The sequence below is a fragment of the Bubalus bubalis genome, chromosome 10, assembly GCF_019923935.1.
Source record: "Bubalus bubalis isolate 160015118507 breed Murrah chromosome 10, NDDB_SH_1, whole genome shotgun sequence".
NCBI classification, from domain to species: domain Eukaryota; kingdom Metazoa; phylum Chordata; class Mammalia; order Artiodactyla; family Bovidae; genus Bubalus; species Bubalus bubalis.
The window spans coordinates 61,403,456-61,428,937 of record NC_059166.1 but is presented as its reverse complement, the minus strand read 5'-3'; the positions used below and the strand labels follow the sequence as shown (position 1 = coordinate 61,428,937).

The 25,482-nt window shown below is 38.3% G+C and overlaps 1 protein-coding gene across 6 annotated transcripts in view; it reads left to right on the top strand.

Annotated features, from left to right (window-relative positions):
* Positions 1–25,482, top strand: part of PDSS2 (decaprenyl diphosphate synthase subunit 2) — a 284,208-nt gene that overhangs the window by 198,214 nt on the left and 60,512 nt on the right. For all 6 annotated transcript variants that reach the window (XM_025294671.2, XM_025294670.3, XM_025294669.3 and 3 more), the window contains 2 exons: positions 16,594–16,767; positions 18,143–18,274. In XM_025294671.2, coding sequence (XP_025150456.1) covers positions 16,594–16,767; positions 18,143–18,274 — 306 coding nt within the window. The remainder of the gene's footprint in view (positions 1–16,593; positions 16,768–18,142; positions 18,275–25,482) is intronic.

Below are 25,482 nucleotides of genomic sequence, written 5' to 3'. Positions count from 1 at the left end.
TAAAGAAGGCTGAGCACCAAAGAATTTATACTTTCAAACTGTGGTGCTGGAGAAGAGTCCCTTGGACAGCAGGGAGATCAAACCAGTCAACCCTAAAGGAAACCAACCCTGAATATTCATTGGAAGGTCTGATGCTGGAACTGAAGCTCCAATACTTAGGTCACCTGATGCAAAGAGCCCACTGTTGGAAAACCTTGATGCTGGGAAAGATTGAAGGCAGGATGAGAAGGCAAAGGCACCAGAGGATGAGATGGTTGGATGGCATCACTGACTCAACGAACATGAGTTTGAGCAAACTCTGGGAAATAATAAAGAACAGGGAAGCCTGCCTTGCTGCGTTTCATGGGGTCACAAAGAGTTGGACACAACTTAGTGAATGAACAACAACATATACATCTATGTCTTTGCCATGTAATTGTGATGCATTTGGGTAGGGTGTTCTTACACTTAGCCCTTTACCTCTGATTTGCTTTGGCCAATAGGAGGCTCTCTTGAGCCTCTGCCATTGCCATAAGAAAAACATATCCTGGCTAGACTGCTGGTCCAAGAAGAATGAGAAACATTTGGAGCAGACCAGATGTCTCCAGCCAGTCCAGAGACATGCAGTGAGAAGCAGAGCCACTGGTCTAAATTAACTGAATCCCAGCTGATCCACAGACACATGAGCAATAATAAATGATTATTGTTTAAGGCCACTGAGTCTGGGGTAGCTTTTCTAATAGTAAACTGGAGTCAGATAGAGTCAGAGGAGCCATGGGAACCTGAAGGTCTAGGCTAAGCCAGTAAGTAGGCTTCTAGCTTGAGGACCGAAGCCTTACTTTCTAGGGGCTAGGACTCACTTAGTAACTGGAAAGCCAATATCCCCCTGGCTAGCAAGAGAAGAGGCTTGGTATTTGGAGTTGCAGGAAATTCATATCAAGACTGTTCATGAAACACCTATAGTGGGGTTTTTTTGTATTCTTTTCCTGAAGTTTCCCTAGTATATTCTCTTATAAAAAAAATTTGCACAATCACCACAGATAGTCATTGCAAAATCTGCACCTTCTTTTTGCCAGCACCAACTTTCTTCAGTCTGTTTTTATGTTTTCAGTTTTCTTGAGATCTTTTTCTTCTCATTAAGACCATGTCTTACAAGTCTGTGTTTGGCTTCATGAATTTTAAATCAGACTGAAGCCAGGTGTCTTGCCACTACCAAAAAGGGTTTTTTTAATCCAAATTCAAAGATGATATCAAGTGTGGTACATTTGGGCAAGCTTTCCCCAAATTTCTATCTAAGGCACTGAGGATGAAAGTCATCAGTGATCATTTGTTTCCACTGAAGTAGCTTATTGGTCATGTAGTTCCTGGTTGGGACATTTACCATGTTGTTCATGATGATAATTAATCCTTAGGCAGTCAGAGAGGACTACAGTGTTTTCTGTGGAGAGATTATTGTGCCATGTGCAAACAAGCACAGAATAATGATGGGAAATTCAGGGCCTTGCAGACTATTCCAATAAAAATAGGTAAAGGTGGCCTGGGGAGGTTAGTTAGAGAGAGGAAATCAGTGAGTTTGAGTTCAAGGATGCTAATTAACATCATCAAAGTGGAATGGAATTCATATTGAAGGTTTTCTTTTGTAGATTAGAAATAGGAAAATTTTATTTATCTTTCTTTGAAGTAAGAAATATCCCAAGTATATATACATGTAAAAACTACCTTTAAAAAAATACATATTTTAAGAGGTTTAGAAGTGAAACTGTGAGTAGAATATAAAAGCATTAAGATACTCTGGGGTATATTTCATTGGTACCTTTACTCACAACCTGTCTTTCATATTGTACCCAAGGCATGTGTTAATGAGCTAATGAAACAGGCCATGTCATGTTTTATTGTTTGCTGGGCATCTGTTCAAGCTTATATCACTCACATATCCAAGACTTTGAAGATGCTGGTGGTGGTGATAATAAATACCTATAATTTTAATAGCATCCTTTTTTCATAAAACAGACACAGTCTTAAATCATTTGTTGCAAATAAAAATTTAAGGCTATTGAATATAGTTTAAATGTTTTTTGTTATGAAATGTATCAAGCATACCAAAGAGTGTATATGGCAGATACATACAGTTTAAAGAATGAAAATAAAACACCTAGCTGCCCATACCACATTTAAGAAATAGTGCTGTCTATATTTTTTAATCCACAAAATGTTTTTATTTAAAGGAAAAAATAGCACATATATCATGAAGTAAGCATGTTAGAAATCAAATATAGAAGTATTAGGTTAGATAGGCAAAGGTGAGAAAGCAAAAGTTGATATAGAGAAGGCAGAAAAGTTGTTAGTGACTAAGAAAACTAAGTGTATATAATGGCCTTTTTGATTAAGCAGGCTCTCAAGTTTAGAGTGGGTATGGTTGGTGAGTGTTTTTATTGTTTAAATTGAATTTGTGCACCATTTAGAGGTACTCCAGGTCACTCACTGACAGCTATTGCAGCAAACATCTTAAAAGGCAGTTTATTTGCCTGAGAGATGAAACATCACTATTAAGCTTGTAAATTGTTTAATAGAATACCATTTTGATCACAGGACAAGAACAGACCTTTTAAAAAATGAAGCTCAAGCCTTCAATTACCATCTATCTATATGTCAGTAAGTCCCAAAGTAATCTCCATCCCAGTTCACTCCTGAGCTCTGGAGCTGAATATTTTGTTGCTTATTCAATATTTCCATCTGGTGATATCCCACTCGTCTCAGACTCAGTACTTATAAGACCAGATATATGATCTTTCTCCCCAAACCCACTCCATTATCCTCTGTCTTCACGAAGGGCACCACCATTCATCCAGATTTTCAAGTCAGAAACTTATGAGTCATCCTTAATACTTGTTTCCCTCACCATGCTTGTCCCCATGACTACCTTAGTCCATCTCCTATATCCTCAGCTTAGCCAGAAATATAACTGGGAGAGAGCAGAGAAAGCAAGTTGGTTTCCTCAGCTCCCTCTTCAGCAGTAGACTATGGTAGTTAAGAACAAACAATAAAAGGCCTCAAATTCTTTATCTTTCCTCCCATCACTTCCCATCAAATGGTATGGATCTATGACTCTTTCCCTTGAACCTCAGTAGGATTGTGAGCCCCTCAATCGATCAGAGTACAGTAGAAGTGACACTACCTGAATTCCCAGTCTGTGCCAGGAAAGGGTCTCTTAGAATACTCACTCTCTTGAAACACTCCCTCTCACCACTCCCCACCTCAGAACCTAAGCACCATGAGTGAGAGACTGAATAAGTGCGCCAGTCATCCATCCCAGGCGTGCCTGATTGATGTATGGGTGAATAAGCCATTTTATTGGAAGTAGATCCCGGGTAGTTCAGCTGTTCTAGCCCCAACCCTCTGGGGCTAGATTCATCCCCAGCTTTTTTAGGTCTTCCCAGCTGAGACCCCAGACATCATGAAGCAGAGTCAGATCTTCTCTGTTCTCTTCCTGAATTCCTGACCCACAGGATCTGTGATCATAGTAAAATGGTTGTTGGTTTTTGCCACTAATTTTTGGGTTGGTTTGTTATACATAAATAGATAACTAGACTATAGATCTTTTCTACGTGCTTGTTGTTAAGACAATGCTGAAAAGACGTTGGGAGGAACAGTATAAATATACTTTCAAAACTTCACTGATTGAATCCTAAGGTTTAGAGAGAAGTCAGTTGCTCTAGTCAGCTCTGGCTGCCATACCAAAATATCACAGCCTGAGTTGACTTAAATGACAGAAATTTATTTACTAACAGTTCTGGAGATGAGAAGTCCAAGATGGAGGTTCTAGAAATTTGGTTTCTGATGAGAACTGTCTTCCTGGTTTGCAGATGACTGCCTTTTCACTGTGTGCTCACGTGGTAGAGAGCCCAGCAAGCTCTCTGGTATCTCTCCTTATAAGAACATTAATCCACACTCTTACGACTTCATTTAACCTTAATTACTTCCTTACCCTAAATACACTGGCAGTTAGGGCTTCAACTTGTGAATTTTGCAGGGACACATACATCTGGTCCATAAGAAGTCAAGAGCAGTACCTGGGAGGGGGTTTGGGGGAGAATGGATACATGTATATGTAAGGCTGAGTCCCTTCGCTGTTCACCTGAAACTACCACAACATTGTTGATTGGCTATACCCCAAAACAAAATTAGAACTTTAAAGTTTGAAAAAAACAAAAAGGGCAGTACCTTGTTGATGCCCTTACTGGCCCACCGTCGATGGCACAAGTTGCAGTCTAGCTTTACCCCATGCCTCCCGCTTTTGCATGGTCCACAATGTCATCCTCTCTGGCCTGAGCAATTTCTATAACTTCTTCCTTCACCTCCATGTTTACAGTTCTCCCATCCGCTAGTCTTTCTCCATACCACCAGAGATCTCAAAATGCAAATCTGATGCTGTGGTGCCTTCATCTGAACCCCCAGTAACATCCCATCACTCTGTGGATAAAGACTGAAATCCTGAACATGACCCAGGAGACCCTGCATAATCTGACCCAGTCTATCCCTCCAGCCTCTCATCTTACCATTTGAACCCTCACTGTCTACATATCAGCCCCAAGAGCCTCTCTCCTACCTCAGACTTACCATTCTCTTTTGTGTGTGCAGTCCTTGCAACCTACTATGCAATCCTTGCGTACCTCTTTACTTTTACTAAATTATCCCTTATTCATCCTTCCTGTGTCAGCTCAAGTGTCACTTCCTCACGGAAACAGTTCCCGAAAGCCTCAGTCTCAGTCAGGTACTCTTATTGCTGTTGTCATAAAAGTATGTTCATTTTCCCCATTGAAGGTGTCTCAGTTTGGAGTTACATGTTTATCTGTGTGGTTATGATTGTCTGACTTCCCTTCTAGACTATAAACTATGAATGCAAGGATGCTCTGGTTTTCTCAGTGGTGTGAACACCTAAAACAGTGCCTTATATGTAGAAGATACTCAGTAAATAAACAAATAAATGGAGGAAATACAACTGGTTAATCAATGAAATTGCTTCCCACTTTAAATGAAATGCCACTTTTCACCTGTTAAATTCACAAGTAAAACTATCCTACTCAGTGACAAGACAGTCTCAAACTTAGCCGGTCAAGGTACGTATCAGAAGAAACTTTCTGTAAAACAGTTTGCAGAATGTTTAAGAAATTTTAAAATGTTCAGATATGTTTACCTAGTGATTCTAATCATAGACTCTGTCTGTAGTAGCCAGCTTCCAAGATGGCCCCCAGTGAGCTGCACCACCTAGTATTCCTTGTCTTACTCCTTCTCATACTGTGCTAGGTTGGTCTGTATGACGAATAGCATACCACAGAAAGACAGTGTGTCACTTCCAAGATAGGGTATGAACGATTCTGGAACTCCCCTCCTGGGTGTGCTCTTACTCTACTAGGTCATTTGCTCTGGGGAAGCCAACTACAATGTCAGGTGAGCCACCCTACAGAGCAGCCCAGGTGGCAAGGAACTAACACCGACTGTCAACAACCACCTGAATGAGCTTGGGTGTGGATTATCCAGCCCCTTTAAGTGACTGCAACCCAAGCTAACAGCTTAACTGCAATCTCCTGAGAAGTCCTGCACCATAACCAGCCAGCTAAGCCATTCCTAGATTCCTGACCCTCAGAAACTCTGAGATAATAAGTGTTTGTTGTTTTAAGATGCTGTGTTTGTGGGTAATTTGTTATGTGGCAATAGAATACTCCATCCTAAGGAAAAATCTTCTTAAAATGTTTTAGTAGTTTGTTAATGTTGGCATATGCAGACTTTATATAGTATAAACATTTTTCATCTTAAGGAAAGAATTAATTCATGGAAATGCTTTCAGTTGCCAAAGAATGGGAAATCCAATTAAATAGATATAAAAGTAAGGAAACACATTTTACTCTAACTGAACATGCAGAAGCAATCAGGCATCAAGGGACAGTTAACAAGACAACTCCAGATATCAAGGTTTTTCCTCTCTGTTCTGCTTCCTAGTGTCCTCTTTATTATCAAGCGGTTTGGCTATAATAGTCCTGAGTGTGGCTCATCAAGACAGAGCACCTTCCACAGGTGCCACTTTTGTCTGGATCTCTTTCTAGGAGTTCTGCAGTAGACTTTCCTTATGTCTTATTGCCTAAAATTGGACCACATGCCCATTCCTAAGTTAATCGTTGGCAACAGCAGTGACTGCCTGAACAAAATTAGGGTTCGTTAGTAAGGAGGGAGAGGAAAGTAGATCCTTGATGAATGACGGTCAAGCCTCTCATTTCCCACTGGCTACCACTTTATGTCATCCTGCTCACCTGGAGTATAACTTCACCCTTAATGGATATCCCAGTTGTTGCCCCTCCAGTCCAAACTGCCTCTGAAGCAGCCCATGTGATTGCACATGTAGTCATATAATTTCCTGCTGAAGTCAGTCTCCTAGCACCTAAATAATAAGATACAACCCTCTGGACCTCTTACCTACCTAACTAGTCTTGTCCTTCACCTCCTTTTTCCACTGTCTGCTTCAGCAATATGGAACTAATACTGATGCCCTAAAGGCATTCATACCTTATTTTCCTGGCTAATTCCAGGTTATTATTCAGAACCAGATTCAGCTAATAGTTCTCACACTGAAGCCTTCCTTGGTAAAACTAGTTACTCCCTTCTCTATACTGTAAGCATAGCTTTCTTTTCATAAAACCAAACTGTTTCCTAAGTACTGTCTTTCTCCCTTGCTGAACTTCTACTAAAGGTCAAGGGGGAATACCTAATTCTCAAATCTATGATGCCTGGCATAGTAAGCACACACAAAAAATTAATTAAACTGCATCTGCTGCACATTTACATGGTATGTCAAACACCGTCATATACTGTACATCTCAAAGCAAGCCAAGTTTCCCTTTGGTGCTGTTTGCTTATCTCAAAGAATTAATCAATCAGCATTCCCTACTGCCCCTCTGAGCAACTCCTCGGAAGACTATCTGCTGCCCTCTAGCTATTCAAAGCTTTCCCCATCTGCAGGCTACCCCTTGCTGGAGAATTTGAGCTGTCAAGTTTTCCTTCTCCATCCTGACCCGTCTTCATCAGAATCATTCCCATTCATCTCAGCAAGAACTAGGGGCTGGCTAGCCCTAGACCAAAGAATTCCTGACATTTAAATTCCCTGACAACCCTGCTCTCTAATGTGTGAGGAAAAGCTTAATACTTTATTATATAGGAGCACTTCTTAAAACAGACTTTAGTTATACATTTATCACATCTTATCAGTTTCTCTCCCATGATTTACATAGATACCTACTTTACTACCTCCAGTGTGACCAGATTGTAAATCAAAGCAAATTATTACATTCTATTAGATGATGCTGTTAAAATATTATACTTTTTCCCTCTTCCTCAAGATTCCTGAAAAAAAATACTATGATATGTACTGTTTCTAATCTTGTTACTTATATGCTTTGGATTCTTGGAACTTTTAATTTATATTATTAGAAGACTTAATTACAGGTTTAAAATTCTTTGTTGATACATCAATGAAACATGTCATTTACTCATATATAAACCTACTTTTTAAACTATCGAAGATATTTTTAAGTATTTCTATTACATATTAAACAAGATAGAATCTAAGTGCTAATATAATAATGAACATGGAAGTGTCATCACATATTGTTGGCTCCCAGGAAATAGGAGATTCTGTTTTCCCCCTTGCTTCCTTCTTATCCCTAAATTTAGAGAGTCTTTATTAAAATTTTCCTTGCCTTTTTTTTTTTTTAAATAAGGCTAGTAGGGACTTTCCTGTTGGTCCAGTGACTAAGACTCTGCACTCGCAATGCAGGGGGTTCAATCCTTGGTCAGAAACTAGGTCCAACATGCTGCAGCTAAGATCATCTCCTGTCACTAAAACCAGCACAGCCAAATAATATTTTTTTTAATTGGGCTGATAAACATTTTGGCTCTTGTTTAGCTTCTTAAAATAGATGAAGAGGCTAATTCAAACCAGACATTTAAGATGGTAAAATGTGACGTTAGAGAATGTGATCTCTCACCAAACCCAAATTTATGCTGCATAAATATATTTTAAAGTTAAATTATAAAGGTAGCAGCTTAGTTTATGAATCTGAAGTAGGAAGCATAAAACAGGAAATATTTGCATTCTTTCTTTAAAGTACCCTTATCACTCTTCTGAAAGTTTGACTTGGCAGGTTCTGGTTGGGGCTTGGACATCTTCCTGGGTCAGTTAGCTTGCCTTTGTTCTGTGACCATGGACTAGACCTTTAATCCCAAGCAGCAGCCACTTTACAAATACACTTTGATCTCATGTAAATAGGTATATACAAATGCATTACTACCATTAGGAAAGCAACTTAAAGTGCATGTCCCGCAGACGGCTCAGCAGCAGAGCAGAACGTTGTATCTGAGGAAAACCAGTGCCACTATCTTGGGAAACACCTTGCAAGCTTCAGGTTGTGTTTTTGGAACTAGCCTTACCTGAGCAAAAAGGTCAGGTTACAATGAATAAGAGACCTACATTTTTAAATTAATATACTTCAGTCTGACAGTCATTCAGTAGGTATGTTGACATATATTATCTTTCTGAAAAAGAGAAAATCCCATCAACAGTGAATATCAACTGTATATATCTTCCTTCTGTAAATTGCACAAATGTAAGTTGATGCTGTAAGTATATCTGAATCTCATTTACTCTGACTGCATTCATTCATTTCATATCAATTCTATATATCTGATGTATGAAGATACTAATTTGGATATGATTATTAAACCACATCCAAAATTGTGCGTTAACTTTTCCTTTGTAATAAAGCATGCTCTCTTAATGCATACATGGCAAGCTGACAGAAATGGATGGAGGAGCTTTGTTTCATTTGTAACCAAGTTCACGACAGGTAGTAATTTAATATTCAGGGAATAAATTTTCTGATTAATTTAGAATGGAATTACTGATTTATGATATGATTAACTTAAAATAGCAGATTTCAAAAGACTGTACATTAATTATTTCTTGGTTATCTGAATTTGCTGAGTATTTTCAGTGACTGTGTATTATTGCATTAAAAATGGTAAAAGTGATGAATAATAAAATGCCAATCACAATAAGGAAAATATAAAACTGAATCTTTTATTGGAAATCTTCCAAGAATTATTCCGAGATAGAACTCTATCAGATAATTTATCTATTATATTAATATTCACATAGAGATAGATATATAGATGCCATACCTGGATTGTGAGTTTCTTGAGAACAGGCTATTTATTAATAAATATATTCATATTTATATTACTTTACAAAGAATCTAACTCAGAAACTAAATAAATGTTATATGAATAAATGAGGATGGTATACAAGCCACAAAAAATTAATTTATTAAATGATAATTTAAGCATTTGAGACCAAGAAATGTAAAATTTTATATTCATTACCCTTTTTTCTTTTTTAGCAGCTTTATTGAGATAAATCTTACGTATCATAAAATTGTTGTTCAGTCCCTTAGTTGTGTTCGACTCTTTGGGACCCTGTGGACTGCAGCACACCAGGTTTCCCTGTCCTTCACCATCTCCTGGAGTTTGCTCAGACTCATGTCCGTTGAGTTGGTGATGCCATCCAACCAGTTAGTCTTCTGTCCTCTGCTTCTCCTCCTCCCTTCAATTTTTCCCAGCATGAGGGTCTTTTCTAATGAGTTGGCTCTTTGCAGCTGGTTACCAAAGTATTGGAGCTTCAGCTTCAGCATCAGTCCTTCCAATGAATATTCAGGACTGATTTCTTAGGATGGACTGATTTGATTTCCTTGCTGTCCAGGGGGCTCTCAAGAGTCTTCTTCAACACCACAATTCAAAACATCAATTCTTCTGCACTCAACCTTCTTTATGGTCCAACTCTCACATCCATACATGACTGCTGGATGTAGCTTTGACTGTAGCTTTGACTATACGGACTATACTACAGCTTTGACATATTTTGACTATATGTCAGCAGAGTGATGTCTCTGCTTTTTAATATGCTATCTAGGTTTGTCATAGCTTTTGTTCCAAGGAGCAAGCGTCTTTAAATTTCATGGCTGCAGTCACCATCCGCGGTGATTTTGGAGCCCAAGAAAAAAGTTTAACCCATTTCAAAATTAGAGTTAGTAATTTTTAGTAACTTTATCAAGTAATACAATCATCACCATAAATCAATTTTAGAAATTTTCTCACACACCTCATTAGCTCCCTCATGGCCATTTACAGTTCCCACCCCGGACCAGGCAAGCACTAACCTCCATTTCGTAAGAATAGAATCATACAGTATGTTGTCTCGTGGATGGCTTCTCTCACTGAGCGTCGTGCTTTTGAGGTTCATCCATAGTGTAGCAGGTGTCAGCACTTCCTTCTCTTTTTTGCGCAGTAGCATTCCATTGAATAGATATATCTGCTTATTAGCTTTCAAATTGTTTAAAAGAACACACAATTACTTAAAGTAACAGATAAACACATTTTTGTTCATTTAACAAGCATTTGTTGAAAGTTAATTATGGCCTATATGATTAAAAATGTGAAGGTGACTAACACTATATCCAGTCCTTAAGGAAACAAGCAAATAAGCAGGCATACAATTCATAGAGAATTAAGAACTGTTTTGAAATATGCATAAGGTTATGTTTGTTTAAAGAGGAAAGTATATGTTGGGGGTATTTGCAAATGCTTCTTAAAGAAGTGATATTTGAACTGGATATGTTCTATTTTCTGGGCACAGAGGCCTGAGGAGGAACAGGCCTGGATTGTTCAGCACACATGCCAGTATGCTTCTGGCTGGCTTATGTTTTAAAAGGATCACTCAGGCAGCTGAATGAACATTAGACCCTAACCTTGTATGTATTTAATTTCAAAAGTGTGGGGGCTTATATGAAGGATTAATTCCTGGAAGTAGGACTGACAGGTCACGGGGCGAATACATTTGTAATTGTGAAAGAAATTATAAAATTTCTATCCAGTTTCCACTCCTACCAGTCATATTTGATAGGTCTGTTTCTTTACAGCCTCACCAACACTGAGTGAAGCCTTAAGGAGATGGAGAGTGTGGGTATTTTTGATCAGAAGCCCCCAAATCAAGATGTTGTCAGGGTTGCATTCCTTCTGGAGGCTCTAGGGGAGAATCCCTTTCCTTACTGTTTCTAGTCTTCACTTTCATTTTTTTGGTTTGTGGCTTCATCCTCCATTTTTTATCCTTGCTACTTCCCTTTTATGAGGATTCTTTTGACTGCATTAGGCTCATCCAGTTATGGGATAATTCCTCCATCTCCAGGAGTTGGTGATGGACAGTGAAGCCTGGCTGCTGCAAAGAGCCAGACATGAATGAGCAACTGAACCGAACTGAACTGAAGATTCTAAGTTTAATCAGAACTGCAAAGTCCCCTTTACCATGTAAGGTGACATTCACAGACTCTAGGGATTAGGATGTGGCTCTCTTTGTGGGGGACCATGATTAGCCAACCATAGGAAGATTTGTCATTCATCTGTGATAGGAAATGCAAATATTTGGTTGGCCAAAAAAGTTGTTCAGGTTTTCCTGTTAAACTGTTATGGGAAAACCCAAATGACCTTTTTTGGCCAATCCAATACTTTTCCTTATTGTCTTTTGTCTTCAGTTATTGTCTGTGGTTCTTTTGTTTTTATTTTTACTATGTGGAGTTTATCCTGATAAATTGTGTGAAATGCAGATCAGTGTTAATGTTTTTCCCAGAAGGTTATTCAGTTATTCTAGCGCCATTTACTAAAAAGTCCAACTTTTCCCTAAAATATATTAAATTCCTGTGTGTAGTTTGATTCCTGGACTTCCTATTTTGTTTCATTGTTTGTCTGTCTAAAGGTGCAAATTTTTAAAAAAATTACTGAGGTTTTATGATTTAATAATCTGCTACCTTACTGAATTATCTTTTTTCTTTAGTAGTTTTTCAGTTGGGTCTCTTGGTTTTCCCCAATATGCAGTTATATTATCTTCAAATAGTGATAAACCCTTCATTTCTAATTATTATACATCTATCCTTTTTTCACCACTTCTATTACATTGTTAAATAGCCATGATATTGTGTTCACCTCTGTCCTGTTCCTAATTTTAGGAAGAAAGGGTCATATGTTTCCCCATAATGTTTGCTAACTTTTGGGTGATCATGTGTGTGCATGTGTATGCACACACACACACACACATACACTTGTCATATTAAAGAAATACACATCTGGAATGAGGGCATTTTTCCCCCCTTATTAAAATAGTTCCTGGGCTTCCCTGGTGGTCCAGTGGTTAAGAATCCACCTTGCAAGGTGAGGGAACCTGGTTCAGTCCCTGGTCCAGGAAGATCCCATATGCAGTGGAGCAGCTAAGCCCATGAGCCACTAGTACTGAGCTTGTGCTCTGGGGCCCACTCGCTGCAACTGCTGAAGCTCATATGCCCTAGAGCCTTAGCTCCACAAGAATGGAGAAGCCACCACAATGAGAAGCCTGCCCATGGCAATGAAAGGTAGCCCCTGCTCCCTGCAACTAGAGAAAGCCCTTGTGCAATAACGAAGACCCACCACAGCCCGAAAAAATTAAATAAATAAATAAATCTTTCAAAAAATAGTTCCTGTTTCTGTAGAAACTTCATTTATTTATTTATTTGGCTGTCCCGGGTCTTAGTTGCAGCACTTGGGATCTTTAGTTGCAGTGTGCAAATTCTTAGGGCGGCATTTGGGACCAAGTTCCCTGACCAGGGATCAGGCCAGGGCCCCCTGCCTTGGGAGCACAGAGTCTTAGCCATTGGACCACCAGGGAAACCCCTGAAAGCTTCATTTTTAGATTAATTTGTGATGGATTAAGCTATCATAATTCAAGTATGTAGTTCTTTTTTTCTATCCACTAATCATTGTCGTGCAATAGTAAAGGCAATAAAAATGCAGCAAGCTTATGAAGTACTTATTTTTCTAAAAGGAACAGGAGGCATTTTCATTTTTATTATTGTACTTTTGGTTATGCAGACACTTTAATGATATAAATGTTTATGTCCCCCATAAATCTCACCAGGAATTACTTTTGTTTCTGTTGACTAAGTTAAACAGTCTATAGTAGGATAGAGTACTGGGTACAAGTGGTCCAAAGTAAGATAAAAGACTGTGATAAAAATGCCAGGTCTTAAAAGAGAAGCTGGTTTATGCACTAAACATTTTGTGCTTTGGTCTAATATTAACGTGATGTCTGTGTTAAATGACAAAAAGAACCAGTGCTGAGTCACGTTATATTTCCCAGCACTGTATACTTTCTGTCCTACGTGACAGTTTTGTCATTGTAAGAGATTTTAGAAATTAAAATGGGAAATAGGATCTTAGGTTATCTTCCTGACCAAAACTGTCTTTCTTGGAATCACAATATTATGATGGTTTTTATGCTCTTGTATCTTGGATGTCATAAGCTGTGTGCAATTTAGGGGATCCTTTCTCATGACAGGAAGGTTCTTCTTTCCTTTCCTGTGATCTGTCCTGTGACTAATCTGTACTATACACTGTGTAAATGGCTAATAAGTCAATTGCAAACCAACTGAACGTACAAATCTTAGTGCTGGTGCTGAAATCTCTTCAGAATAGTCATTGTGATATCAAAGTTTGTTTCAAAATTTGCAACCGTCAAGTGTCGATCAAAACCCAAAGATGAAGCTTTAATGAATTCTCATGCTTTAGGTATGCTGCCTTTTTAGATTTTTTTGGTTCTTTGCTATTTTTACAGTACTGTTTCATTTAAATTTTCTACACGCTAACTTCGTTTATGGATTTGAAATAGGATTGCAGTATATACATTAAAAAAATACATATTTTAGTAAGTTCTTTTTTTTCCCATCAAGAATAGAATGTAGAATTCATCTTTAGTATATCTGGAGAGATAATTTATCTAGGCTTATTAATATGATATATTAACTTTGTACATTTTAAAATCCATTCTCAAATTTCTAAAATTAAATGCTGTTATTTGTCTGTAGTGTTTTATGAAGCAGTCTATGCACTGTTTCTCCCTGTGTGGCTTTTTTGATTATTACACAATAGTAGGTTGCATATTTGTAACTGTTGCTATAAGTGGAACTCTCTTTTTGTTTAAAAGCATATAAAATTGAGAATTTGATCTGACCAATGGTTGAAGATTCCCTTCAGCATGGTGAAAGAGGTGGGGCTAAATCTGAGGTCATTTTTCAATGACCTCTCTGTTTAAGTTTTCTTACTGTTTTTTATTTTGTCACCACATAATGGTGGAAGAAGAAGGATTGCGGTGTGGGCAGCAGGAAGTAAAGTGTTTAGGTTCATTCATCTTTCTGGATTAATGGATGCTTTCTAGTTAGTTTGAGGTTTCAAAGAAACACTGTGAAATGAGCTTTGTTCTACATATGGCTTCATCATTCTTCTCCTCAGGGAGCTCACTGCCTAAAGTAGAGCTGTCCACTAGGATAGCCACCAACTCCTTGTACCTGTTGAGTACTCGAAATGTCACTGGTGATATGCTGTAAGTGGAAAATACACACTGATTTTTAAGACTTAGTATAAAAAAGAATATAAAATATTTTAATAGTAACTGGAAGAAACACAAACTGGAATCAAGATTGCCGGGAGAAATATCAATCACCTCAGATATGCAGATGACACCACCCTTATGGCAGAAAGTGAAGAGGAACTCAAAAGCCTCTTGATGAAAGTGAAAGTGGAGAATGAAAAAGTTGGCTTAAAGCTCAACATTCAGAAAACGAAGATCATGGCATCCAGTCCCATGACTTCATGGGAAATAGATGGGGAAACAGTGGAAACAGTGTCAGACTTTATTTTTCTGGGCTCCAAAATCACTGCAGATGGTGACTGCAGCCATGAAATTAAAAGACACTTACTCCTTGGAAGGAAAGATATGACCAACCTAGACAGCATGTTCAAAAGCAGAGACATTACTTTGCCAACAAAGGTTCGTCTAGTCAAGGCTATGGTTTTTCCTGTGGTCATGTATGGATGTGAGAGTTGGACTGTGAAGAAGGCTGAGCACCGAAGAATTGATGCTTTTGAACTGTGGTGTTGGAGAAGACTCTTGAGAGTCCCTTGGACTGCAAGGAGATCCAACCAGTCCATTCTGAAGGAGATCAGCCCTGGGATTTCTTTGGAAGGACTGATGCTAAAGCTGAAACTCCAGTACTTTGGCCACCTCATGCAAAGAGTTGACTCGTTGGAAAAGACTCTGATGCTGGGAGGGATTGGGGGCAGGAGGAGAAGGGGACGACAGAGGATGAGATGTCTGGATGGCATCACTGACTCGATGGACGTGAGTCTGAGTGAACTCCGGGAGTTGGTGATGGACAGGGAGGCCTGGCGTGCTGTGATTCATGGGGTCGCAAAGAGTCGGGCGACTGAGCGACTGATCTGATCTGATGATTATGTATGATTGTATATGATTATTGATATTGATTCTATGTTTTAGTAATATTTTAGATATATAAGGAGATAAAATGTCATTAAGATTAATGCAACCTGTTTCTTTTCTCTTTTTTAATGTAGCTACTAGCAAATTTTTAATTGCATATGAGGTATACATTATATTTTTATTTGACATCACTGGTCTAGAGTCAGTAGGTTTGTGTATACTTACTTAAAGGCACTACTGTAATTTTTGTAATGTAAAAAGATGAAATTAAATAAACTACAATTATATCTTCCCTTATACTTTTTTTCTTCTTATGGGAATAAACTTTGTTGAATAGTGTGATTTAATCATACTCCATTATAATAATGGGTTACCTCCTCTGATTTTTCTACCTGGTTATAAGAGAATGCAGTTCCTTCATTATGCCCTTGACATTTTAACACAAGTTAAATAGGATTCCTGTATCTTGGAATACTAGCACTTAATTAAGAACTGATACAAATATAGAAGAGTTAGTTTGAAGGTTTAAGTTTCTATTAATATTTTTGCTTTATCCTGTAAGTGTATATATATATATAGAGAGAGAGAGATCTACAGATACATACTTTTTATATAATTTTTAAAATTTGTTTTGTTTGTTTTTGCCATGTGGCTTGTGGAACCTTAGTTTTCTGACCAGGGATCTGTCCTGAGTCCCCAGCACTGGAAGCGCAGAGCCCTAACCACTGGACTGCCAGGGAATTCCCCTAAAGTATATTTTAACAGAAATTCCTTAGTTCAAAATAAAATTTGCTTCAACATTTCTTTCATTTTTTCAATTACCCTAAAAAAACAGGTCCCACCTCCTTAGTTCCCTTCAGGTGGAGGTGAGGGTCAACATCCTTTAGTTCTGTCTTGTTGTGGTAACCTGAGTGTTTTAAATAGTTCGTTTCTTTTTTAAAAAAAGAAATTATTTATTTGACTGTGTCGGGTCTTAGTTGCGACTCATAATATCCTTAGTTGCAACATGCAAACCCTGGGTTGGGGCATGTGGGATCTATTTCCCTGACCAGTGATTGAACCTCGGTCCCCTGCATTGGGAGCACAGAGTCCTAGCCACTGGATCACTAGGGACATCCCAATAGTTCATTTCTTAACACTTGCTCTTCAAAAACCGAAACAATTAAATTACTCCTAAAATCTTTTTAATCTTGGCTTTTGTTGCATTTTTTTAGGAAAATTGTATCACAGATGATATTGGAATATCGACTTGGAAGGAGCAGACTTTTCTCTCCCATGGTGCCTTACTAGCAAAGAGCTGCCAAGCTGCAATGGAATTAGCAAAGCATGATGCTGAGGTTCAGGATATGGCATTTCAGTATGGGAAGCACATGGCTATGAGTCATAAGGTATTTGCACACCCTTTCTGTTTTTTCAGTATTTAAATAGCTAAAATGATACCCAAGAGGCCTTTTACCATTTAATAAACTGCTTTTATATATCAGAAACTGTTTACTGAGTACATAAAATCTATTGTTCATGGTGATTATTATGTAATATAAACAGTATGATTAGTGAGTACTGCATAATTTTGATAGAAAGCTAGAGCTTACTTAAGCCATATTTGTGATGTTTGTCTTTTCTTACCACCTGAAAGGTTTTTGAAAGAATTATTGCAAATTATTAAATAACATGTAATGTTGCTAGTAACAAAATGCAAGAATATTTGTGTTTTTGTTACAGTTTCCGTATTGTTCCTATGTAAAACATGTTGTGGAAAGTTAATGAAATTTAGAAATATATGGAGTAAAATTGAAAGCTTTAATTCCAATAACTGAAATATAAAATGTCTTAAAGGAGGGAGGTTGAAGAGAGAGGAGATATATGTATATTTGTGCCCGATTCACATTGTGCAACAGAAACCACATACTGTAAAGCAGTTATCCTCCAATTAAAAATAAATTTTTAAAAAAGTCATGTATACCTGTGGTGGATTCATGTTGACATATGGCAAAACCAATACAATATTGTAAAGTTAAAAAATAAAATTAAATTAAAAAAAAAAAAGTCTCAAGATTAGCTGTTATATTGTTATGTCTGCTACTGCTGCTAAGTTGCTTCAGTCGTGTCTGACTCTGTGTCACCCCATAGACTGCAACCCACTAGACTCCCCCGTCCCTGGGATTCTCCAGGCAAGAACACTGGAGTGGGTTACCATTTCCTTCTCCAGTGCAGGAAAGTGAAAAATGAAAATGAAGTCGCTCAGTCATGTCTGACTCTTCGTGACCCCATGGACTGCAGCCTACCAGGCTCCTCCGGCCATGGGATTTTCCAGAAAAGAGTACTGGAGTGGGGTGCCATCGCCTTCTCCATTGTTATGTCTATGTATATGTTATTTTAAATTCCATTTAGTATGTATTTCTTAGATGCTGCTTAAACAGCTCATAAGAAGGGGGAAATATGTAATATTTCCAGATGAGTTTTTATGTACTTTATTAAATCATTGATTAGTTTATTAATATATTAATATAATTTCTAAATCCTTAGCTTAAACTTAAAAAGGAAAATAAATTTAAATTAAAAAGGGATATTTTAGGGAAAAACTAAAAAATTTTTTTAAGATTATTGTTAATCATATGAGCTGTTCTTTTGCTTATTACGGTACATCTAAAAACTGTTCCTTAAGCTTTATTTTTCACACTATAACTGGTGCTTTCTGAATATTATTGAAACATGCCAATGTATATGCATTTACTGATTTAACTCTTTGACTACTCTTTCTAGATAAATTCTGATCTCCAGCCTTTTATTAAAGAAAAGACCGGTGACTCCTTGACTTTTAATCTAAACTCAGCTCCTGTAGTCTTACACCAGGAGTTTCTTGGAAGAGATTTGTGGATAAAGCAGATCGGAGAGGTAAAATGAAATTGCTCTTATTTTAGATACCAATAGTATTTAGTTAATTTTAAAACATAACTCGTATTTTATGACGATCTAAGAGCAATAGTCATATAGGGCATATAGATCAGTCGCATAAGAGCTTATTCATGTAACAGGTAAAATTCTTACTTTATAATATACAACTTTTGAGAGTTAAATGTTAGTTAAAAGTTAGAGTCTACGATACTGTATTTTCTTGTTATTTGAGTTTATAGAATACTGTAATACAAAACTAGTGCCTGTGGTGAATGCTAATTAACTCAGATGATTTTTTTCCTAAAGGCTTTCAAAAACTGGGCTATGGTAATAGCACCACCCTTTAACTGACAGCAATTTCCCATCTGTAGACTCGAGCACAAGCTGCAGAATTCCAGGAGCTCCGTCTGTCAGCTCATTGGGTTATTTTAAAACAAACTTGGACCCTGAATACTCAAGTTCTGAGGCATTATCAAAGAAGAAAGGAAAAAAAAAGTATAGTTAAGTAGGAGGAGTTAAGGAACTTGAATTGGGTAAATTTTCTACTTTTCTGTGGGAGAGAGACGGTATGGAAGATGAGAGGAAACTTTTTTAATCCAGAAACTCTGGATTAAAAAGTTCTTGGCCTTTTATCCAGAGCTTCATGGAATTTATTTAACTTGGTGGTTCTAATTGATTGGGTTAATCTGAGACACAGCCTGGGGAACCAGGCCCAGTTGAGGTGGAGGTAGATAACATACGTAAAGCAGAGAGAGCAGAGACACCTGCTTTTGGAAAAATAAGATTTTCCCTCTCCCACCTCTCCTCCGTAATAGATCTCAAAATGCCAACAGCCAGCTTAAGATTCCTCATATTCACCAGGTGGAAAATGAGAGGATTCCTTTCTGGAGAAACTGTCAAACTCAGAGGAAAACCCTGCAGATGTGGACATTTGGGGCTCCCTCAGTAAACATGCCGTGTCCCTAACCAGCTGCTTTACAGTGAGGTCCAACAGTTGACAAGCCTCGGACTGTCCAAGGGCACAGAACTATCCAACTGAAGTAGAAAAGCTAATAAAGGACCCTTGGGCATTTCAGAGCAGCCTCTGCTGTGAAAGAATGAGTCAAAAGCTAACTGATTTTAAAAACAAAAAGGAAACAGAGACAGTGCAAGGGAAAAACAAAAATTCAAATGTACTATAATCAATATATTCAGTGAGATAAGATAATAAATCCATGAAATAAGAACAAGTGATACGGTGGGCTTCCCTGGTGGCTCACTGGTAAAGAATCTGGCTGCCAGTGCAGGAGACATAGGTTCAAACCCTGATCCAGGAAGATCCCACATGCCACAGAGCAGCTAAGCCCAGGGGCCACAACTATGAGCCTGTGCTCCGGAGCCTGGGAACTGCAACTGCTGAGCCCGCGTGCCGCAACTGCTGAAGCCCGTGTGCTCTAGAGCCTGTGCTCCACAACAAGAGAAGCCACTGCAACGAGAAGCCCACGTGTGGCAACTTGAGAGTAGCCCCCGCTTGCTGCAACTGGAGAAACGCCTCACAGCAGTGAAGACCCAGCACAGCCAAAAATAAAGAAATGAATAAAATCATTTAAAATAAAAGGAACAGGTGATATGTAAAATGGGACAATTCAAAAATAAGAAATCAGAATTATAAAGTATAAAAATATGAAAGTAGATTAAAAAAAAATCAGAAGAATAGAATAAATAAATAAGAAAATCCCCAGAAAACTGACTAAAAAGACAATAGAAAAATAGAAAAGGTAAGAAAATTAGAGGACCAATTGAAAGATCTTACATCTATGATGAGTCCCAGAAAGAGAAAACTGAAAATGGAGATGAAAAAATTAACAAAGAATTAAAGAAAAGAAAAATTCTAAGAATTGAGGGACCTGAAGGTGTCTCCAAATTGAAATGGTACTCTAAATTATGAATTTTAAAAGACCGACACCAAGTACTATCATTATCAAATTGTGAAACAGTGGGGATAAGGAAGAGATCCTAATACTTCCAGAAAGAAAAAGAAATACCAATGTACAAGGGATCAAGAGTTAGTATTGTCTTAGTGGAGACACTGAAAGCTTCAAGGCAATGAAGTAATAACTTCAACATTCAAAGAGAAATTGTTTCCAACTTAGAATTTTATGCCAGTCGTACTAGCAAATGTGATATTAAATAAAGACAACTTAAAACAGCATTTCAAAAAACCTCCTAAGCATTTTTTTTTAAGGGAACTGGTTATATATTCTATCAAGGGAGTAACCAATAAAGAAAAAGGCATGGAGTTTAGGAACTAGGGCATCAGCCATAGGTGTGAAGTGATAGGAATTCCCAGGACACTGAAAGGAAGAGTAATAAACAACAAGAAAGAAGAATGCCAACGATAAGAGCACTTGCTGTGTGCCACCTACCATTCTAATGAGAAACCTGAGGCAAAGAGAGATTAACTTGAGCACAGTCGCACAGCGCTGGCAAGTGACGGAGCCAGTGTGCAAACTCGGGCAGCCGACTACAGGACCCATATCCTTAAATACAGCAACATGCTACACTATCTCTCATCCAAGCAAGTCCTCGCTGATCGCTCTGCATCCAAGCCACATTGGAACAAGAGGACAGAGATCTCCAGAAGAAATATCTCTAAGGAAAACATGGAACTGATGATCCCCTAATGTGCTTGGCTATATTGAGAATTTAGGAACTATTAATAACAGGAACATAGAAACTAAGTGTACTAGTTACTACTGTTACCTGACACATTACCCCAAAACTTAACTGCTTAAAAATAACCATTTTAGGGGGCTTCCCTGGTGGTCCAGTGGTTAAGACTCTGAGCTTCCAATGCAAGGGGTGTGGGGTTGATCTCTGGTTAGGGAACTAAGATCCCACATGCTGCATGGCCTGGCCAAAAAAATATAATAATAATAATAACCATTTTATTATGTTCATGGATGGAATTTGGACACTGCACAGAGGGGATGACTGCTCCATGATGTCTGAGACCTCAGGCAGAAAGACTCAGAAGCTGGAGGTGATTCAGTGATGCTGGAGACTGGAATCATTTGGAGTCTCTAGTCCCATCTGGCACTTGGGCTGGGCTGTCAAGAAAACAAGGTTTCTTACCAACTCAAGTACTCATACATCCCCCACCCCCCGCCGCGCCCCCCCCCCCCAACTTAGCTTGGCTTCTCACAAAATGGCAGCCTCAGAGTAGTCAGACTACTTACTTGACAACTCAGAACTCCAAACACAGAGCGTTCCTTTCAGCAAACAAGGCAGAGGCTGCATTTTCTTTTATGACCAGCCTCTGGTGTCACCTCTCCTTTTCATGGTCTCCTTTGAAAATAATCACAGGCCCACCCAGAATCAAGGGGAGGCACCCATGTACCTAATCTATCACTGGTAACAATTTCAATCAGTTTGGGGTCCACTTCTATAAACAGCCACATTAAGCATGTGAAATTAAATGAGGCAGTTTTTAGCTATAGTGAAAAAATTTCAATGTATAAGAAAGGAAATATAATCATGATACTTTACATGGCTTAGAGAATAATATTTATATAGCATAAAAATGTGAATACCAAATACTAATTTAAACCAAAATATACAATCACTGAGGAGAGGGTAAGGGAAAGGAATATGTTTGGTCATATAAGAAATGTAATTATTCCTGTTATCGTAATAGGATCAATAGATAATGTCTAAAACTTAAAAATCAAGAAAGAACAGTACTTGAAGATAAAAGAAATAGCCAAAGAGAGGAAAAATGAGACAGACGAGGTCTGAAGAGTGCTAGGGTATTTTGTTAGAAGCGTTGTGCTATTCAAGTCTTTAATTACTATACATATGTTTGTTTTTGTTTTTAAACCTTTAGTTTAAGATTTTATATACTTTGCTATAGTAATTGCACTTCTAATAATGTATCCCAGGAAAAATATCATAGATGTGGGCAAGATTTATATATTAAAATATGTAGTAAAATACTCATTATAAAAGGAAGAAAATGAAAATTGATCCACTTGAAAATAGAAAAAAGTTAAATGAAGTATAGTACAAAGAAACATTATACAACTATTGAATATTGTATTACAAGGATTGTATTTGTGTGCTTTTTGACAGCTGAACCAAAAATATATATATACAGATGGCGTTAGTAGCTCTAATTGGGTTACATTAGAATACATTGCAGATTTATATACTTTGGTTGAAAAGATCCAGCTAAATATGTTAAATGAAAGCTATGAAGTCTCAGTTGGCTATTCACATATATACATATATAATATATATATATGAGTAACACAGATAAGAATTTTAAAGAAGCTTCACAGAAAAGGGACATATTTAACTCTTAGTGTCTTTGCAAGCTTACAAAGTTGTAAATATAGACTATATGAGAGTCCAGGATTTCCTAAACAGCTGGTGAAATATCCCCAAATCATTATCTTAAACTTGATTTTCAGTTCAAAGGGATATCCTTTCCAAATAGCCTATGCCTTAGGCATGAATTCAGGTAACTTCCCTCATAGCTCAGCTGGTAAAGAATCTTCCTGCAATGCAGGAGACCTGGGTTTGATTCCTGGGTCAGGAAGATCCTCTGGAGAAGGAAATGGCAACCCACTCCAGTGTTCTCACCTGGAGAATCCCATGGACGGTGCCTGGCAGGCTGCAGTCCATGAGGTTGTAAGAGTCAGACACAACTTAGCAACTAAACCACCATCTAGGCATTAACTCTAGTAAATTAACTAGATCTTGTCCAGAGGTCAGTAAACTCTGCTGAGATGAAACCCATGAGCAAACAGGGTTATGTTCATCAACCTAGGTCTCCTGTGATCATCTCTAAATCCTCATCCTTCAGGAAAAACTAGCAGTTTCTTACTCACTTCAGGGCCTTTAGGCCCTTCTTATATCTACATGTCTGAGTCATGAACAGGGTCACAGAAGAAAAAAAGATGAATTCATCTGAAGCAAATAAGAAATGTAAGAAGTTAGTTTCTATCATGCAGGGAACAACATTCTTCAGGTTAAAAAACTCCTTACTTGAGTTTATTTTAATATTCTAAATTATATTCATGTTTATATAAAGCTGTCTACAATAATGATCTTGTTCTGTGCATATCCCCTAGTCAGAGTTAGGGAACACAATTTGAGTCCGAGGGACATTCTATCCTCAGTCTCAAGGAGGCTGCTTATTAATCCTGAAATTGCTTCTAGTGCTCTCTTTCCAACTTCCTGTGATATTTTTCTCCTCTGCATTTTTATGATACTTTCTTCCCCCAGGTTTTGAATTTTATTGTAAGATTCTTAAGGATAATAGTGAATTTACTTTTGAATTACCAATGATACTTGCATAATGACTCACTTGGAGTAGTCATCCAATTGTGCGTTCTTGCTAAGTCACTTCAGTCGTGTCCAACTCTTTGTGGACCACCCTATGGACTGTAGCCCTCCAGACTCCTCTGTCTATGGGATTCTCCAGGCAAGAATACTGGAGTGGGTTGCCATGCCCTCCTCCAAGGGATCTTCCAGACCCAGGGATCAAACCTATGTATCTTATGTCTCCTGCATTGGCACGTGGGTTCTTTACCACTAGTGCCACCTGGGAATCCCCAGGCGTCCATTCAGTTCAGTTCAGTTCCGTCGCTCATTCGTGTCCGACTCTTTGCGACCCCATGAATCACAGCACGCCAGGCCTCCCTGTCCATCACCAACTCCCGGAGTTGACTCAGACTCACGTCCATCGAGTCAGTGATGCCATCCAGCCATCTCATCCTCTGTCGTCCCCTTCTCCTCCTGCCCCCAATCCCTCCCAGCATCAGAGTCTTTTCCAATGAGTCAACTCTTCGCATGAGGTGGCCAAAGTCCTGGAGTTTCAGCTTTAGCATCATTCCTTCCAAAGAAATCCCAGGGCTGTATTTGTCAAAAAGTGTGTGTGGCGTAGTCTTCTGGGGACAAAACTGGTGGCAGCTTGTTTTGTTAAATAGAAATAGACAAGGTGGTATTAACAGAAATGGCCCATAGAGGACCAGGATTTGGGAGACCTAGACTCTGGTTTGGGCTTTGCTAGCATCTGTTTCGGAGAAGCGAATGGCGACCCATTCCAGTACTCTTGCCTGGAAAATCCCAGGGACGGAGGAGCCTGGTGGGCTGCTGTCTATGGGGTTGCACAGAGTCGGACACGACTGAAGTGACTTAGCAGCAGCAGCATCTGTTTACCTTAATCACTTTCTTTAACATCTTTTTTATTATTTTTTTGTAAAATGATGGCATTGAACTAGATCATTTATAAGGTCCCTTTCAACTCTTAAATCCAAGAAATTTCTTTTTTAAAAAACTCTTAAACAGGAAATGTGTTGTAAGAAAAAATATTTATCTGTATTAGAAGCTAAGTACTACCTTTGACACCTTTGAGAAATAGAAACATCTTGCTCCCAGTGATGAAAGACAATTATGATTTCTTATTGTCACATATAAAATTATTTCCCTGCTCTGCTCAGGTAGGTTTGAGTCCCATCTATCTTTTCAATTTCCTGCTTAGGGAGAGTGAGAATTAATGACTAGACAAGGAAGAGAAGAAGGGATTATATACCCTTAGTGCCCTTTCAACACCACTGCAAAGCCAAGAAGCAGAGCACCTCTGAAATTTTGCATATCACTCTATCCAACTTCCCCCTCCTCCCCAAGTCTTAAGATTGGACGGCACTCTTCCATTGCACCCGCAGTACACACACTATGCACTTCTATAAGAGGCGGTTTAGAGCCCCAAACCAGATCAGAAACAGCTGAAAGATATTTGTTGAGCAATGTCTCCATACTAAATTCTACAGATCCCTCCCTACCTTAATTTTACATTTAAATTTGTAGCTGCTGAAAAATAATGATCAGGTAGAAATACTGATAGTGAATGGGTGATTCACCCTAGGGAAGTGAAGTCATTACTCAGCTATCATTTTGATTCCTAATAAAAGAAAGTTAGAATCTTTCAGAGAACCACAGAGCTCTGACTCTCTCAGGGAGTCCAGGGGCTATTGCAGGTCAGCATGCTTTATTTTTAATGATCCTTCTAGTTTCCTGCTGCCATTACAATAAGAAATAAGAATTATGATAATTTTTTTCTTGGCTATGTCTGAAAGTACTGAAATGTCACTTAGGCTTGTGACATTCTGACACTGTGATAGCCGTCCACAAAATACCTTAAGTGAATACATAAGACTGGTACT